Source organism: Sus scrofa, chromosome 17 (assembly GCF_054392235.1).
Source record: "Sus scrofa isolate SSC_HxYL_T2T_F1_AM1 chromosome 17, Sscrofa_HxYL_maternal_Yorkshire_Landrace_v2.0, whole genome shotgun sequence".
Lineage (NCBI taxonomy): Eukaryota > Metazoa > Chordata > Mammalia > Artiodactyla > Suidae > Sus > Sus scrofa.
This window is the reverse complement of record NC_139399.1, coordinates 34023308-34042710: the sequence shown is the minus strand read 5'-3', so window position 1 is coordinate 34042710 and position 19403 is coordinate 34023308. Positions and strand designations below refer to the sequence as shown.

At 41.6% G+C, this 19403-nt stretch overlaps 1 protein-coding gene across 6 annotated transcripts; it reads right to left on the bottom strand.

Moving 5' to 3' along the window:
• Window positions 1-1321: 1321 nt before the first annotated feature.
• POLR3F (RNA polymerase III subunit F) lies at window positions 1322-19130 on the bottom strand. 6 transcript variants are annotated; one of them, XR_014832884.1, is made up of 10 exons: window positions 18951-19130; window positions 17483-17600; window positions 10930-10997; window positions 10468-10488; window positions 10276-10343; window positions 7947-8059; window positions 5357-5500; window positions 5049-5136; window positions 3848-4039; window positions 1322-2165 (listed from the first exon to the last, which is right to left on the bottom strand). XR_014832884.1 is itself a non-coding variant. In XM_003483899.5 (10 exons), the coding sequence occupies exons 1-10, from the start codon at window positions 19010-19012 to the stop codon at window positions 2088-2090; spliced, it is 972 nt and encodes a 323-aa protein (XP_003483947.1). In that variant the 5' UTR covers window positions 19013-19130; the 3' UTR covers window positions 1322-2087. The 6 variants fall into 6 exon arrangements, 4 of the variants coding, with proteins under 4 accessions (XP_003483947.1, XP_003483946.1, XP_084860674.1 ...); XM_003483899.5 differs by having other exon boundaries at window positions 5029-5136; XR_014832885.1 differs by lacking the exon at window positions 10468-10488.
• Window positions 19131-19403: the final 273 nt, after the last annotated feature.

Genomic DNA, 19403 nt, shown 5'->3' with positions numbered 1-19403 from the left:
TATTTTCCATAGTGATTGTATCAATTTACATTCCCACCAACGGCGAAGGAGGGTATCCAGAATACTTTTGTTTTAGCCACTGACCGTAAGCTTTATTTTTTAATTTTACTTTATTTGTCTTTTTTTTGGGCCACACCTACAGCATATGGAAGCTCTCAGGCTAGGGTCAAATCGGAGCTGTAGCTGCTGCTCTATGCCACAGCTGCAGCAACTCATTTGCAACTACACCGCATCTGCCACAGCGCATGGCAACACTGGATCCTTAACTCACCTTATTGAAGCCAGGGATCCAACCTGTGTCCTTGGTTCGTTAGTCAGGTTCATTAACCCCTGAGCCACAATGGGAGCTCCTGATTGTAAGCTTTAAAAAATTTCTGGCTGGAGTTCCCTTGTGGCACAGCAGGTTAAAGATCTGGCATTGTCAATGTAGTAGCTTATATCACTGCCATGGTACAGGTTTGATCCCTGGCCTGGGAACATCCATTTGCCTCAAGCATGGGCAAAACAGAAACAAAAGAAAATAAAACTCTGGCTATCAAGGAATAATGCAACATCTATATTTAAAACATAAGCTGATTCCTTCTCTCCACTTCTAACCCTCCTCCAAATTCAGTTTTCTCATTAAATGAGGCTGGTGCCTCTGTGATAGGCCAGGTCCCGGGAGGGACAGGTACTGTTTTGTTTTGTTTTTTTTTTTGTCTTTTGTCCTTTTAGGGCTGTACCAGCAGCATATGGAGGTTCCCAGGCTAGGGGTCGAATCGGAGCTGTAGCTGCCAGCCTACACCAGAGCCACAGCAACGAGGATCCAAACCGCATCTGCGACCTACACCACAGCTCACAGCAACGCAAGATCCTTAACCCACTGAGCAAGGCCAGGGATCGAACCTGCAACCTCATGGTTCCTAGTCAGATTCGTTAACCACTGAGCCATGACGGGAACTCCTCAAAATAACTCTTATGTTGGCTCTCCAAACTGGTGTTTGAACTCAGGTCCCAGGATAAGCTTTCCTTTCCCTAGGTCCCATGCTTGTGGCCTGGACACAAACTTTTGAGTGGTGCTACAAAGTGAAAATACAACAGCTGAGATCCTAAAGAGCCCTATAGCTAATATCTGTGCAGCAATACATCATGTAACCTGTTGTTCTCTACAGAGCTGAAGATTGGGACTGAAAGTGCTATTAGAACTGAGGACAATTATAATGGCTTCCTGCTTATTATGCCATGATTTTTTAGAACAGAGTAAGGAAACAAATCTAAAACAGGATAAGAAAAGAAGAATGATACTCCCTCCCTCCAAATATAGTAAGTAGAAGGCAATGGATTATTTTTAGTTTTAATTTTAATTAAATAAGAACCCAGGGGAAAATTCCAGCAAATAATACAGTTGAGCCACAGAGTGAAACTTGTAAGACTTTAACAAAGAAGGAGCAGTAAAAATATTCCCTTTAGAATAATGTTTATGCACTGAAAACATTTCCTTGACAATGGTCGTCATTTGGGTTTGAGGTAAGTACAGAGACATAATCCTCTGAAAGAACAGTTCTGACATAAAAAAGGAATCAATAGTGTCTGGAAAAGGGATGTTCCCCTCTCTCCCCCACTCATGCTCTAAGTTTGCTGTGTCCTCCCCTGCTATTCCTGCCTTCACCACTTTTAAGTTCTTCTCAATGAAACCACTGAGAAAACAAAACAGAAATGGCAATAGTAAGCCATATATAAAAAATTCCCAATGAAGACCTTAATAAATAACTTTAAAATGGGCATTTTAAAGCTCCAGTCATTATCACAGTACTTGGTGAATATGGGATGTTGGCTTCCTTTTCTGTGAATTATCAAAAATCTTGGACGTTTCAGAGTGTGGTCTTCCAGAAATATTTGATTTATTGAAGGATAGATTTTACTACTAACCTTACCTGTTGCATATTCTGTTGACTACCAATATAAATTTAGTCTTCAAAAATACTTTTCCATAGCAATGAGTCTGTATCTTGAAGTTTGCCTTGAAGTGAATCTGATGTTCCGTCATTAATTACTTGCTTCCAATGTAACTTCATTGGCAAAATGTCAGTAAAGTTCGTATCTCTCTATTAAAATTCAAGCCACTCTGTCATGTAAATACAGTTCGATGGGGAAATCTCACCACCTTCGTGGCAGTCATCAAATACCTTTAAAAAAGAAAAAAGTTTATAAACACTGAGGTTTTAAAAAGTTTAAGAATGCTGAGGTTTTAAATTATTACTTTATAAAATTATTACATTACAGATAATGTCTTAATATCAACTACAACTGAAATTTCTAATAAAATACCCCAGCCCCAACTGTTTATTTAAAACAATATTAACAACAAAACTTTCAAATTGAAAGAGGTTTTATTAGGACTGTATGTAAGAACATACTGAAACAGGACTTGCTTTGTGATCAGTCAGTGAGAGACCTTTCACTTTAGCATTAAGATAACCATGTTTGGAGTTCCTGTGTGGCTCAGTGGAAACAAATCTGACTAGCATCCATGAGGTCACAGGTTCGATCCCTGGCCTTGCTCAGTGGGTTAAGGATCTTGTGTGGCTGTGGCATAGGCCAGCAGCTACAGCTCCGATTCAACCCCTAGCCTGGGAACCTCCATATGCCACAGCCGCAGCCCTAAAAAGACACACAAGGAGTTCCCCTCATGGCTCAGCGGTTAGTGAACCTGACTGGCATTCATGAGGACACAGGTTCGATCCTGGCCTCACTTGGTGGGTTAAGGATCTGGCGTTGCCATGAGCTGTGATGCAGGTCTCAGACGCAGCTTGGATCCTATGTTGCTATGGCTGTGGTTAGACCCCTCTGATTAGACCCCTAGCCTGGGAACCTCCATGTGCCTCGGGTGCGGCCCTAAAAGACAAAAAAAAAAAAAAAAAAAAAGACAACACACATAAAGATAACCACGTTCATTTGCCCACTGGGGTGCTGGCAGGTAACAAGAGCCCAGGAAGGGAGATCTATACACACAAATGACTTAACTGACCAAACACCCCCTGTTTAGCTACCTTCTTTGTGTGAAAGGTGATAAATGGAATTCCCAACAGGTTAGCCATTTTTATGAGAGCTGAAACCAGGGCATAGAGAGCTTAGGCGTGTAGATCATAAAACACAGGCCAGCAGGCCAAGGATATAAATGCCATGAGGGCTGGGACAGTGCCTGCAGCACACGGGTGGTGCTCAGGAGCTCTCTGGGAAGGAACAAATGAAAACGTGGGTGGGCCAGGCCTCAGGAAAGCACATCACTTCTAGCTGTGAGTCCTGGCTGCTGTGTCTGAGCTGTATGCTCTCAGAGCGCCCTTAGCCTAAGTTCCCTCATGCTTAAAGGGAAATGACACTGCCAGCTGTGAGGGACCTGAGGGTTAAATGAGACCACAGAGACCTTCACGAACATGTCTGGCCCATGACAGGTTCTCAATAAATCTCAGTTCCCTCCCTACATAGGTTAAATGATTTGCTCCCATCAAAAAATTGTCCATTTTGTGTGATGATCATTATACAACTATAGATGTGATAAATTCATTTGAGTAATAAAAAAAAATAAGAAGTAAAAAAACCAAAAAACCAAAACCAAAACCAAACGAAACAAAACAAAAAAAATGTCCATTTTGGGACCAAGAACAGAAAACAAATTTCTTTAACCTGGTTGTTCTAAGAATGTATGGTGATCATTTGCTCATTAAAGGCCTGTCCTCAAGGTTACATGGAGGCTTCAGCAGCACTGGTTCAACCCTAGGTTTGAGAAAACTAGGGTGTGCTTGCTGGTACGTTATGCAGCTTTGCACTTGGTGGCAGTGAAGTGTACAGTGATGCCACTTGAACTCACCGGGCAGAGTCCACAGGGGGCCCGGACCAATCCCGTGGGAGAGATGATTGGGTTGACTGCCCTGTATAGTTTCATGTGCCCGTCCACACTGCCAACAGTGCCTTCTTTTGCAGCAATGATGGTCATCTCCACTTTCCCATCATAAATGAGCGTATTCAAGATGGTCTCAATATCCTCCATGGACAACTCTACCTAAAAAAGGGACATGTTAGAAAGGACCCAAGGACAAGGAGACACCCTTCTGGAGGGTGGTTAACTGAGCTCATGCTGAGCTTGACATTTGTTGACATCTTCACGCTCCTAAGTAAGATCCAGACATCTCGTAACATTTCTTTGGCAAGAATTTGATGGAGAGTTATAAAATGGTTGAGTATCAAATAGTCCAAATTCCTGGTTTTTTGTGAAAGAAACATCTGCAACCCAGGAAATGAAAATGACTTGTCCAAGTGACTGCTTCAGTTTCTTCTCTGATGTTGTCCATATGTATGGATGTTCAGAAGAGTGTGCTGACACCACCACTTGCATCTCATAAGGAGGAAAATACCAATTAGTGACAACTGATACGATGACTGATGTTTGGCACATATGTTGAAATGTCCCCCAGAGAGTCACAGACTTGCCAGAACAGACTTGAATCTGGCAGTGAAACGAACTGTCAGGCCTCCACTCTGCTACCCTGTATCCCAGGCTCAAGCACATACAGTTCACCAAGTGCCCGATGGCAATGACCGCCTTTGCCTAACTGGCTTAGAATGGTACTTTCTCAAAATGGGTTCTGCAGAATATACACAGGTATCACCTGAAAAAAGGGTCTGTGTCAGGTGTGTCTGGAATATACTGTAAACTATATCCCTGTGATGAAGAATAAGTATTTTGTTTTTGGTCTTTTTGCCTTTTCTAGGGCTGCTCCCACGGCATATGGAGGTTCCCAGGTTAGGTGTCCAATTGGAGCTGTAGCCACCGGCCTACGCCAGAGCCACAGCAACGCAGGATCTGAGCCGCATCTGCAACCTACACCAAAGCCCACAGCAATGCCGGATCCTTAACCCACTGAGCAAGGCCAGGGATCGAACCCGCAACCTCATGGTTCCTAGTCAGATTTGTTATCCACTGCACCATGACGGGAACTCCTGAAGAATAAGTTTTTAAGAACAAGATAAAATTAGAAACTGAGTTCTGACCTTACTGATCCCCAACTCACAGATATACTTCCACACTTCATGTGATGAAGCAAAAGAACTATTTCTTTGGATAACGGGATTCTGTTTGCTTTCTCTTGCCGTTTCTGCCTATAAAGATAGAAACATAAATTTCAGGAAGAATTCTGGTGTTTTCTAAATACAGTTTATATAGAGTGAAAGCAACAGAATGTATTTTGTTCAGTGAAAAAGAACAATCTCAATATTTTCAATTGAAACAAAATATGATGTACAAGATTAAACATTTCTTGTGAAGAAACTTAAAAAAAAAAAAAACTACAGTGATCATGTGATCTCAGTTATGCCTCACCTTGGTTTGCAAGAATTTGAAACACTGTTGGTTAAGCACTTCTACAAATTCAGATTCAAAATCCTGGTCACTGTACCAGGCTCCTCCAGTCACAGACCGGTCCGGCTGCAGGTTATAGAGCATATACACCTTCTTTTTAGAGGCCTAGGAAAAAACATGCAGAGCAGATGGTTCAGAGGTAACAACACAGGCTTCCAAAACTAAGACTTCAAAGCCTTCCAAACTTTATATTTCAGAACAGTTTTGGGCTTACAGAATTATTGCAAAGATGGTACAGACTGCCCACTGACCTTGTGCTCAGCTTCCCCTATTAGCAACATCTGACATTACTAGAGTACATTTGTTACAATTAATGAACCAATATTAATATGTCAGTACTAACTCTTAGGTCTATATTTTATTGAGATTTCCTTAGTTTTTCCCTAATGTCCTTTCTATGGTCCACGATGCTATCCAGAACACTACATTACATTTACTTATTTGCGTAAGTAGATGTAAATACACAAATTTTAGTTGTGACAGTTTTCTCAGACTTTCCTTGTTATTGATGAATTTATCAGTTTTGAGAAACTCACCTGAATGGCAAAAATTCTGTAGAATGTCCCTTAACTGGGATTTGTCTGATTAGACTGGAAAAAGGACCACAGAAGTAAAGTGCCCTTCTCATATTTCAGCAAGGGTACCTGAGCAGCACCAAGTGATGACTGACTGTCATCAATAAAACTTATCAGGAGTTCCTGCTGTGGCTCAGCAGGTTAAGAACCCTACATAGTGTCTATGAGGATGCGGGTTCAATCCCTGGCCTTGCTCAGTGGGTTAAGGCATTGCCGCAAGCTGCGGTGTAGGTTGCAGATGCAGCTTGGATCCATTGTTGCCATGGCTATGGGGTAGGCCAGCAGCTGCAGCTCTGATTTGACCCCTAGCCCAGGAATTTTCATGTGCTGCAGATGAGGCCACGAAAAGGAAAAAAAAAAAAAAAATATATATATATATATATATATATACACACATATATATATATAAAACGTATCAGCATTGACATTACAAATTGATCACCTGATCTGGTGGTGGTTCTCAGTTTTCTCCACTGTGAAGTTACTTTCTGCCGCCCTTTCCATTTGTGGAAAGAAGCCACCATGCACAGCTCAGACTTAAGGACTGGGAGTTATGCTCTATTTCTTTGAGGATGGAAGGTCTACTAAATCATTTGGAATTCTTCTGCATGGGAGATTTGTCTGTTTCCTCCCATTATTGACTTATTCAAACATCTTTATCAGTATGGACTCATGAATATCTATTTTATATTTTGGGTTACAATCTAATACTGATTTTTGATTTCTAGTTTGAAACTTTGAAAACATCATGCTAGGTGAAAGAAACCAGGCACCAAAGACCACATTAAATGTTCAGAAAAGGCAAATCTATAAAGACAGAAAGTATGCTAATGATTGTCAAGGCTTGGGGACAGGGAGGCTAGGGAGTAGCTGCTAGTGAAGTCACATCTTAGGGTGATGAAGATATTCTAAAATTAGAAGAGTGTGATGGTTGCAGAACTCTGAATATATTACAACCCACTAAATCTCAATAAAGCAGTTACTAAAAAATATTTAAAAAAAAATAAGACACTTGATTGGCAACATGAAGCATGAAGCCAGGCATGGGTATGTAGGGATTCACTTTGTTATTTTACATACTTTTGTATATATTTGAAATTATTCAGTAAAAATACAGCAGAGAAATAATATTCTTTTTTTTTTTTTTTTTTTTTTTTGTCTTTTTGCTATTTCTTTGGGCTGCTCCCGCGGCATATGGAGGTTCCCAGGCTAGGGGTCGAATCGGAGCTGTAGCCACCGGCCTACGCCAGAGCCACAGCAACGCGGGATCCGAGCCGCGTCTGCAACCTACACCACAGCTCACGGCAACGCCAGATCGTTAACCCACTGAGCAGGGGCAGGGACCGAACCCGCAACCTCATGGTTCCTAGTCGGATTCGTTAACCACTGCGCCACGACGGGAACTCCCAGAGAAATAATATTCTAAATGAGGGAGTGGTATGATAACTATCATTGATAAATAAAATCACTGATGACTATCAAATTCTTATATGCTGAATTTTGTGTTCAAGCACTTTATTTTTTGGCCACGCCTGTGGCATGTGGAAATTCCTGAGCCAAGGACTGAACCTGCACCACAGCAGTGACAAAACCAGATCCTTAACCCACTGAGCACCTGCAGCATGTGGAAGTTTCCAGCTAGGGGTCAAATCGGAGCTGCAACTGCCAGCCTACACCGCAGCCACAGCAACACCAGATCTGAGTCGCATCTGTGACTTACACCACAGCTCATGGTAACACTGGATCCTTAACCCACTGAGGGAGGCCGGGGATCAAATCCACATTCTCATGGATACTAGTCAGATTCATTTCTGCTGCACCACAACGAGAACTCCATGACCTACATTTAAAAAAATCTTTTTTGGTCAGTTGTTTTAAATCATGACATAGCTTAAAGAACAATAAGAGCCTGAAATATACTTGGAGAAATACATGTACAGTGAACGTTCAGGGGAAGAAAAGAGAAGACTACTTACTGCCACAGACTTAACAGCTTTGATAAGCTTTTTACTTTCTAGATTCTTTAGAATTTTGTTAATTTCTGTCAATGGCAAGTTGCTTTTGTATCGGATATCTCTGCTCCATATTCCTATAAGAAAGTAAAGTAAAATAAGTTGAACATTACAGGATTTGTGTTTCTCTTCCCATTGCTTATATCTCATTACAAATCTAGCAAAATACATATATATGTATGTGTACCTAGGGCAGAGCTATAGGAAAAACGACTAAGAGGTAAGAACCTCAGACAGAGTAACAAAAATATTCAACACAATACAGAAATTATATGTTCTATTTGCTAACTGGAAATTTCTTGAAATGCTAGTGTGGCCCCTTTTGAAAATCATATAAAAAGGACATTTTTATAATGTTAGAAAAATCTTGAATATAATTGAATTAACTTGTATTGTTTTTTCCATGCCCTCCTGCACTCTAACCCCTTTTTTGTGGAAATTTCACTTTAGACTGTTTATGTGAAAAACAAAATTAAGTTTGGGCCAGGGTGAACTGCCATTCTCAATATAGAGCAAAAAAAAAAAAAAGCTCTTTATGGGAGCATCTGTATGCATGTATGTCCATTATTTATACAACATTCTGTTTGGAAAACAGAAAGATTATACTTCTTATGGTCACTAAAGGCCTGTGCAGAAAGCTATGATTTTTCTTTCAAAGAAGGAAATGTGTTACATAAAGAGAATTTATGTAAAGATATTTTGCTGCATTTTCTTCCCAGCATAAAGGCATGAAATAGGAAGAATATTTTATTTTTTGTCTTTTTGCCTTTTCTAGGGCCACTCCCTCCGCATACGGAGGTCCCAGGCTAGGGGTCGAATCAGAGCTGTAGCCTCCGGCCTACACTAGAGCCACAGCAACATGGGATCCAAGCCATGTCTGCTACCTACACCATAGCTCACGGCAACACCGGATCCTTAACCCACTGAGCAATGCCAGGGATTGAACCTGAAACCTCATGGTTCCTAGTCAGATTCGTTAACCACTGCACCACGACAGGAACTCCCCAGAAGAATATTTTAAATAGAGAATGATTTATTCATATTTGTTTTTATTTATTTTTTTTTAATTTTAGGGCTGCAGGTGCGGCATATGGAAGTTCTCAGGCTAAGGGTTGAATCAGAGCTACAGCTGCTGGCCTACACAGCCAGATTTGAGCTGCATCTGCAACTTACACTGCAGCTTGTGGCAATGCTGGATCCTTAACCCACTGAGAGAGGCCACGGATTGATCCTGCATCCTCATGGATACGAGTCAGGCTCATTTCTGCTGAGCCACAATGGGAACTCCTGTTTTCAAAATGTTAATTTAACTTTCTAACATATATAAAAATCACATGATTTCAGGTTACATCATAATTGTTGAAGCTAATATCGGTGACTCAAGTAGATCTTAAATTATAATATTAGCAAGGGCTACTATAGTCTTCAAGGGCAATAGAAAAGGAACTAAATAGCTGTTGAAGAAACTACATCAGACACTGCCATACTGCACTAGGCATCCTCTGGTTTGTGCAAAAACCAGAGATGTTATTGTCCACAATTTACAGAGGAAAGGAAGAAATAAAGGTTTCTAAAATTTAGAAAGTGAATACTGGAGTTCCCGTTGTGGCGCATCGGAAACAAATCCAACTAGGAACCATGAGGTTGCGGGTTTGATCCCTGGCCTCACTCAGGGGTTAAGGATCCCACATTGCCGTGAGCTGTGGCGTAGATCACAGATGAGTCTTGGATCCTGAGTTGCTGTGGCTGTGGCGTAGGCCAGCAACAACAGCTCCAATTAGACCCCTAGTCTGGGAACCTCCATATGCTGATGCTGCGGCCCTAAAAAGACAAAAAAAAAAAAAAAAAAAGAAAGAAAGTGAATATTAAAAAAAAAAACCCTTAAGTTTGCACTGAGGGTTTGGGACAGAAATGCTATAAAATTGGGTTGTAATGATCATTGTACAACTAAAACAAACAAACAAAAAAGCCCTTAAGTTTTAAGTTTTAATTTATTTATTTTGAATGAATAATACATTCACATGATTCAGAATTTGGACATTTCTTTCCATCCCTACCCACAGCCATCTGGTCCCTGTCTCCCTTCAGGCAACAAAAGCATCACTCCTGAGTGTCCTTCAAGCCTATGTACATTACACACACACACACACATTTTTTACATTTTTTTCCCCTTTTAACACAAATGGCTGCATACTCTCCTGACTGATCCATACCCTGGGAAGCCAGGATCTCAGTTCCTATATCTGGTCCTAAAGACGATGGTTTTTTTCTGCTTGTTCCTGCACATGCTTACCTTTATTTCCCGCATCCTCTATGATTTGATATACTAGTTTCTCTTGATTATCTGATCCTTTCATTTTACTGCAGGGGAATAAAGTAGAATTAAAAAGGCAAAGAGGTACAGGATAATCTAATAATCTACACAACTAAATGAATCAGCAGACAAGGTCATCACATTTACTGATTTACCAAAAGAAGGGCTTACCTTAAAAAGAATGAGACAGGGCTGTATGTACCAGAATGAAAAGATGTCCATGATATAGTAAGTGAAAAAAACAAGTTGCAAAACAGTATGGATAGCATGATCCAATTTTTGTTTAAAAAAAAAAAAAAAAGAAAAGAGATTATATATAAATATATGGAATATAAATATATAATCGTCTATATGTATTTACATATACCTATAAGAGATTATATATAAATATATGGAATATAAATATATAATCATCTATATGTATTTACATATACCTATAAGAAAGATATATACCACTATATTAATAAGAGCAGTTATCTCTGGGAAATGGAACTCATGATGGGAGGTGAGATGATTATGTAGGACAGATTTACATTATGCTTTACTTTATGCTGCACTGGCTCCCCCACCCCCCAGATTTATACTCCTTTCATGATATTAAAATTTTCTTAAAATAAAAAATTAGGTGCTTACCCAGCATTCTGAGAGTCCTTTATTCTATACAGAAGGCCTGTATTGCTTCTTAAGAGATCCAACTGACCCTAAAGTTGTTTGTTTGTTTGTTTTTAAAAGAAAATAGCAGTGAGTTATTTGGGAGATAGATCAAATCCAATGATAAACACATTAATATATTCTTCAATAGTTTATATGGATTAAAATATCCTACCTCCCATAGTTATTTGTCAGTTTCTCACTTGAGACTTAAGCTTCTTCCTACGTATCACATGTGATATATTTTTAAGAACTTAGCTCTTTATCTCATCATTTCCCAAAACATTAATACCTAATAATTTTCTACATGCTTGATCCTGGCTTGGTTATATGATCAATGCTTTAAAGAATTTTAAACAAAAGTCAGAATAACAAATAAAAATCCATATTCAAGCAAATTCAGTTAAGTGTATCAAATATAAATACAATAATTTACCTAAAATGTTCAAATAAAAGCTAAACATGCAAAAATAGTCTATGAAAGTGATGAAGTAAAATTTACAAAGTTAATAGTAACATTTACTGATGTGTGTGATTTCTGAAATGTTACATGAAAATTAGGTGGAAAAGTCGACCAGTGAATAAAAGGCTTGCAGTAGTTTTGTTTTTATACAAGTCAAAAGTAAAATAAAGCATGTCTGTCATGCTTCTGCATTTCTCTGGTTCTGAACTTGGAAGAACCCAGATGGCTGACCACTGGGCTGTCAGCAGTTCAGGGAAGTATGGCTAAGAGAAGCCCCGTTTCCATGGGTTAAGGCCAAGCAGACCCATGACCTGGAATCAGGTTTACATAAATGGCTTAACAGCAATACTTTCCTCCCACTCCGGCCCCAGAAGTGGAAAAATTGAACCACAAAGGCCAATCTGAAGGCTCCATGAAAACTGTCCTGGATATTTTTGATGTGAACTGCATTAAATCTTCAGACTGCTTTGAGTAACAGGGATATTTTAATTATATCTAGTCCATGAACATGGGACATCTTTCCATTTCTTTGTAGTATCTTCCATTTCCTTCATCAGTGTTTTACAGTTTTCAGAGTTAGGTCTTTCACCTCCTTGGTTAAGTTTATTCCTAAGTATTTTATTCTTTTTATGTGATTTTTAAGTGAGATTTTCTTGTTTCCTCTTTTTGATAGTTCATTATCAGTGTATAGAAAAGCAATAGATGTCCAGATATTAATCTTGATCCTGTGACTTTACTGAATTCATTTATTAGTTCTAATAGTTTAGGGTTTTTTTGAATGCACCTGCAGCACAGGGAGGTTCCTAGGCCAGAGACTGAACCTGTGCCACAGCAATGACAACACAAGAACTTTAACCCACTGAGGCACAAGGGAACTCTCAGTTCTAAAAGTTTTTTTTGTTTTGTTTTGTTTTGTTTTTGTTTTTTGCTTTTTAGGGCCACACCCATGGCATATCGAAGTTCCCAGGCTAGGGGTCAAATCGGAGCTACAGCTGCCAGCCTACGCCACAGCCACAGCAACTCGGGATCTGAGACTTGTCTGGGACCTACACCACAGCTCACAGCAATGCTGGATCTTTAACCCCATTGAGTGAGGTAAGGGATTGAACCCATGTCCTCAGGGATCTTAGTAGGGTTCGTTTACCACTGAGCCACGAAAGGAACTCCCTGGCTTTTATTATGTTAAAACACGTTCCCTCTATAACAACTTCAATGAGGTTTTTTTTTTTATTATGAATGGATGTTCAATTTTGTCAAATGCTTTTTCATGATCATACTGACAGTGTCACATGATTTTTAGCCTTCCTTTTGTTAATGTATTATACTGATTTATTTGTGCATACTGAATATTTTCACATCCTTAGAATAAATCCCATTTGATCATGCTGTATGATCCTTTCTGTGTATTGTTGAACTCAGTTTGCTAATACTTTGTTAAGGATTTCTGCATGTGTATTCATCAGAAACACTGGCCTCTAATTTTCTTTTTTTGGTAGTATCTTTGTCTGGTCTCTGTATCAGAGTAATGGTGGCCTTGTAGAATGAATTTGGGAGTGTTTTCTTTTTTTTCTTTTGATTGTGCCCACAGCATTCGGAAGTTCCCAGGCCAGGGACTGAACCTGAGCCAGAGCAGCGACTCAAGTCACAGCAGTGACAATGCCAGATCGGTAACTGCTAGGCCACCAGGGAACTTCCTGGGAGTGTTTTCTCTGTTTCAGTTTTTTAGAACAGTTTGAGAAGGACAAGTATTTGCTCTTCTTTATATGTCTGGTAGAATTCCCCTATGAAGCCATCCAGTCCTGGACTTCTGTTTGCTGGGAGGTTTTTTTTTTTTTCCTTTGCCATGCTTGTGGCACCTGGAAGTTCCTGGGCCAGCGATTAGAACCTGTGCACAAGAGTTCCCACTCTGGTATAATGGGCTTGGCAGGCATTTTTGGAGTGCTGGGATGAAGGTTTGATTCCTGGCTCAGCACAGTGGGTAAAGAATCAGGCATTGCTGTGGCTGCAGCTTAGGTCACAACTGTGGCTCAAATCCGATCCCTGGCCTGGAAACCCATATGCTATGACCCAAGCTATTGCAGTGACAATGCCAGATCCTTAACCTGCTGCACCACAAAAAAACTCTGATGGTAGTTTTTTGATTACTAATTCAATTTTATTACTAGTGATTAGTCTGTTTAGATTGTCTATTTCTTAGTGATCATCTTTTTTTTTTTTTTTTTTTTTTTTTTTTGGTCTTTTGAGGGCCACACCTAGAGAATATGGAAATTCCCATGCTAGGGGTCAAACTGGAGCTGCAGCTGATGGCTGACATCAGAGCCACAGCAACATGGGATCTGAGCCACATAGGCAACCTATACGACAGCTCACGGCAATGCCAGATCCTTAACCCACTGAGTGAGGCCAGGGATCAAACCCCCGTCAGCAAGGATATTAGCTGGGTTCGTTACTGCTGAGCCATGTTTTTACCTTGCTGTCTTTTGAATGCTCTGTTTAACTTTTGCCATTTTAGTTACATGTCTTGATGTGGGTCTCTTTAATTTTATTTGGGGCCCTGTGTTTCCGGTACCTGGATATGTTTTCTTCTTCAGGTTTGGCAAGTTTTTAGCCATAACTTTATCAAAGACATTTTTGATCCCTTTCTTTCCTCTGCTCCTTCTGGGACCCCTATAATGTGAATGTCTGATGTTTGATGTTATCCCAGAGGTCCCTTAAACTGTCCTCATTTTTTTAACATGCTTTTCTTTTTGCTGTTCTGACTGGGTAATTCCATTATTCCACCCTCCAGATCACTTATGTGTTCTTCTGTATCCCCAGGTCTGCTGTTACTTCCTTATAGTGTTTTTCATTTCAGTTATTGTATTCTTCAGCTCTGACTGATTCCTTTTTATTGTTTTTATACTTGATTTATTTTTTATTTTTTTAGGGTCACATCTGAGCCATATGGAAGTTCCCAGGCTAGGGGCTGAATCAGAGCTACAGCTGCTGGCCTATGCCACAGCCACAGCCACAGCGGATCCTCGACACACTGAGCGAGGCCAGGGATCAAACCTGCATCCTCCCATGTATACTAGTTGGATTTGTTACAATGGGAACTCCCTATTTTTTTATACTTTCTGATTCCTTGTTAAAATTATCACCATGTTCATCTATTCTTTCCCCAAGTTCAGTTAGCATTCTTGTTACTAATGCTTTAAACTCTATCTGGTAAACTATTCATTTCTATTTCATTAATTGTATTTTCAGGCTTTTTTCTTGCTCTTTTTTTTTTTTTTTTTTTTCCTTTGTCTTTTTAGGGCTGCATCCTTAGCATATGGAAGTTCCCAGGCTAGGGGTCAAATTGGAGCTGTCACTGCCAGTCTATACCATAGCCACAGCAAAGCTAGATTTGGGCCGTGTCTGTGACTTAAACCACAGCTCACAGCAATGCTGGATCCTTAACCCACTGAGCAAGGCCAGGGATTGAACCCTTGTCCTCATGGATACTAGCCGGGTTCATTAACCACTGAACCATGACAGGAACTCTTGTTCTTTCTTGAAACAAATTCTTTTGTCTTCTCATTTTGGTTAACTTTCTGTGAAATTAATGTGAAGGTTACCTATTCTGGTCTTAAAGGGATATCCTTGCATGGGAGCATCCCTATTTGGTCTGTGTGTGCCCAGTGGCTTTGGTGGGAGAACTGAATCTGAAGTGACCCTGGGTCACATGTTCCCCCAGGGTGTGCTAGCAGTTATGACCTTGGTGAGAGGTGGGGCTGGAGATGAAGGAGCTAAGCCAGAGCCAGGTGTGAACCATGGCTTCTCCTACACTTAGTGGCCATCACTGCCCTATTAGGGGTGGGATCAGAAATCCTGAGGTTCTGAGGTAGTCCCATTCCCTTTAAGTGTGCACTCCTCACACTCCTGCAATGGCACCTTCACCACAGAGGGGAGCAGTACTGAAATAACTGGGGCCAGGGCATGTGCTGGGATGGTCGTGGCATGCCAGTCAGAAGTTCCAGACAGCTCCCAATCCACTGCCTCCAGGAGTGCCAGTAAAAGCCGTTCTTGCCCCATTCAGATGCAGTCCAGGTCTAAGCCAGCTCTGTCCCTTCCAAATATGCACTGTCCTCTGCACTGGTAACCTTCACCTTAGTGTGGAGCCATGCTGGAGCTAGAGGGGTCAGGGCCAGCCACGGAAACCAGCCAGAGCCCAGGGCAGTTTCAATCTACTTCTTCAACCTTATTCATACCAGAAAGCAAGCGTGTGAATGCTCTTCAGGCATAAAATCTTGCCTTTTTTTTTTTTTTTAATTAATAGCCCTCCTGTAAGCGCCACTGGGAGACTGCTTTTCAAAATAGCAAAGGAGGAGTTCCCATCATGGCCTAGTGATAACAAACCTGACTAGTATCCATGAGGATGCAGGTTCAATCCCTGGTCTCGCTCGTGGGTTGGGGATCCGGCATTGCCATGAGCTGTGGTGCAGGTTGCAGAGGCGGGCTGGGAGCTATAGCTTTGATTCAACCCCTAGCCTGGGAATTTCCATATGCCACAGGTGTGGGCCCTAAAAGACCAAAAACAAAACAAAACAAAAGAAAAACAAGAAACCAAATCACAGCAAAGGGGCCCTGTTTTCTCGGTGTTGGATCCCAGGGCTGGGGCACCCAGTCTGTGGTTCAAACCCCTCGCTCCCCAGGGAGGATCTCTGAGCTCACGACATCCCCCTTTCCTTTTGTGTCTCCTCCTAGGCCATAGGTCCTGACCTGACTGCTTCTTCTCCCTTACCACCTGATTCCTTGTGAATCTTTCTTTACAGCTTTGGTTGTAGATGAGTCTTTCTGCCAGTTTCCAGTTTGTTTTCAGTGAGAGTTGTTCCACATATAAATGTGTTTTTCCTGTGTTTGTGGGAGAAGGTGAGGTCAGCATCCTCCTACATTGCCATCTCCATCTCTTTCCTCACTTTTTTTTTTTTTTTTTTGTCCATTCCCATGGCATGTGGAGGTTCCCAGGCCAGGGATCAAACCCGTGCCACAGTAGCAACCCAATCCACAGTAGAGGCAACTTGGGATCCTTAACCTGCTGAGTCCTCAGGAACTCTTTATAAATAACGTTTTAACAGAACATAGCTATACCCATTCATTTCTGTATTGTCCATGGCTGCTTTCTTGCAGAGTTGAATAGTGACAGAAACTGTATGATCTGCAAAGCCCAAAACATATACCATCTGGCACTTTATAGGAAATATTTGCCAACCAAGCTAGAAGGTTGAAGGGAGTGGTTTAACAGAAGGATCACTTGTTGTCAAATCTCCAGAGATCTTAGAAATCCAACAAAGCTTGTAGATTTAAAAAGCCAATCAGTTTTCAGATGTCTTTCAGGTAGAACTCTTTTACCCAATTGCTAAGACTACAGTGAAATGCTCTCAAGACATGGGAATTTTGCTGATAGGCGAAAGGAAGGAGAATTAGATTTAGACCACAAGGTACCAGCAAGTTGGGTGGTTTTGGACAGCTGGAGAAGAATGACATGAAGGCTTTAGGTTCTTAAGAAGAAAAAAGAGCAGGCAGAAGGGCTTCACTAAAAAGAACCCCACTGCAGTGGCACAGGGGGCTGAATCTGTGCTTCCTTCCAGAGGCCCAACACTGCCAACATTCACTGGACTTATTCCTGCCTCTAAAATGATCAGAGTGAGACCGTGGGGAGTGATACCCTAGTGAACTGGCTCTGATGACTCACAGAAAAATCAGGGCCAAGGGCTGAGGGAAGGGAAGATATTTCATAGGGAATGGCTAATACCAGCAGTAGGAAGCAAACAGGTGAGGAGAGACTATGCCTATATGTAGATGTGAACCCTTATGTATCTTAGTGACAATTAGATTAATTAACAATTAAAGTACATTTTTATTTGTCTTGTAAAATGCATAAGTATTTCTTTTTTTCCCAATTGAGGTGGTCTGAATTGTCTTCTGGTTTGGAGTCTTATCAGTCACAACCCAACACATTTTCAAGAATGATTTCATGACTATATAACAGAAAAATAGTAATAATCACAACATATAAGAAATTACATTAACTATTTGGATTCACCTTACCATGGACAACAATCTATTGATGGCCACTGCCCGCTGCTGGGCTTCTATGTGCGGCATTTCATTCTGAATTACTTGGTCTGTGATTCCATGAGGGAACTGGTGACATAATTCTATAATCCTAGAAACAAAGGCATTAATGATATTCATGTTTTTACCTATTTTAAGAGGCAGTAGGGGGAAAAAAAATCCAGGCAGAGCAGTTTGGAATTGTGCCTTTTTTCACATTTGGCAGATGATCTGGGTTTCTACAGTGGTTCTGAATCAAAGCATGTTAAAAATGAGGAGATGGTTTTGAAACACACATTTACATTATTATAAGAGAAGCACTTGTTTTCTTTATTAAGATGACCTTTAAAGGAGAATAAAAGTCAAATGAAAATATAGGAAAACACACTAAAGCTGAGATTTCAATTTTGTCAGATGAAACAAGTGTGGCAACGTGAAGATACAGTGCCTTGGGTGGCCGTAAGGCAGGAGGCAAACCAAACACTTTTGGTGGGAAGTCAAAATTTGTTATGACAATTTGCCATCACTGGGATCTGCTTTTGGAATGATCCCTAACAAAAATAAACCCCAAACTTCACTTTGTCATAGGATCATCATATGTGTTATTCATAATAGTTTGAGAACGTTGGAGTCTTTAAAAACTATGTGGTTACCTAAAAACTGCAATGCACGGGTAGAGACCATAAATCTTGTGTGAGACTGTGGGCACCCTAAAGCCTTCACTTAAATACTGCCCTAAAACCTTTTGGCTTAAGTCGCTTCGTAGTCAAAAACTGCGGCCTAACTTTAGCCAAACGTTTTTTTCGTTTGTTTGTTTGTTTTGTTTTTTAAATGGTTTTTAGGGCCGCACCTGCGGCATGTGGAGGTTCCCAGGCTAAGGGTTGAATAGGAGCTACAGCTGCCGGCCTATACCAGAGCCACAGCAACACAGGATCCGAGCCTCATCTGAGAACTACACCACAGCTCACGGCAATGCCGGATCCTTAACCCACTGAGCGAGGCCGGGGATGGAACCCGCAACCTCATGGTTCCCACGGGGATTCATTTCCGCTGCGCCACGACGGGGACTCACAAACGTTCTTTCATGGCAGGTCCCTTAATGACAAGGGCAATCCTGGATCAGAAGGTGTACCCACAAGTACTACTGGGAAAATGCCGAGTCTTCACTCGCAGCGTGGATCACCTTAAAGTGAGCAGGAAGCGCGTTGAGTACAGCTTCCCGAACAGCACCAAGGGCAATTCGGCTACACAAAATTGCAAAATGTCAAACTCTTTTTGAACTTCTTAAGAGTTCTGAATTTCTAGGATAGGAAGGAGGGTTCCAGGCCCCGCGATCCCCGCCCAGCCCCCGCTCCGTACATTCACTCAACCTGAGCCCGCGTCTACTAAGGGTCCCGAAAAACGGGTCCAGGGCCTTGCGGGGGCTCCCCAGCCGGAAACCGGGCCTTTCGCACCGATTTACCTGTTTTCGATTTCGACCGGATCTGCATCAGGCGGCTGCACCTTCACCTTTACCTCGGCCATGAGGGTGCAGTTCCCACCCCTTGGGGGAAAGAGATTCTAGAACCGAGGGAAAGGGAACCGGGGAACCAGGGAACGGCGAATATAGCGCCCGGCCGGCGCAAGGGGCCTCCCTCCTCCTGTCGCAGCCGGCCCTTCCTTGATTGACGCCTTGAGGTGGCCAAGCCGTGCCTGCGCCGCCTCACTCGCGCGCTCCCGTACAGCTTCTTATTCCAGCTGTTTTTTTTCCAGAATGATAGTTATCTGTCGGACCAACGAGCCTGGTTCCCCCATTCTAGGTTGGAACGCCACCTTGTAGCAGTCACCAACCTCTGTCAAGGCACGTCCTCGGATGCCTATCATGCAGTCTGACGACAGGAGCTCCAGGCCAGTACCATTCGCCGGACCAAGCGCA

What these genes read in the sequence shown, in the direction of transcription:
- POLR3F (XM_003483899.5), bottom strand. Translation starts at nt 19,012, where the DNA reads ATGGCCGAGGTAAAGGTGAAGGTGCAGCCGCCTGATGCAGATCCGGTC. An exon ending in GTGAGTTGGGGATCAGTAAG is followed by an intron (nt 4,040 to 5,028) that starts GTCAGAACTCAG and finishes TCCCTTTTTTAG; the next exon opens with GTAGAGTTGTCCATGGAGGA. An exon ending in CCCCCTGTGGACTCTGCCCG is followed by an intron (nt 2,166 to 3,847) that starts GTGAGTTCAAGT and finishes TCTTTTTTAAAG; the next exon opens with GTATTTGATGACTGCCACGA.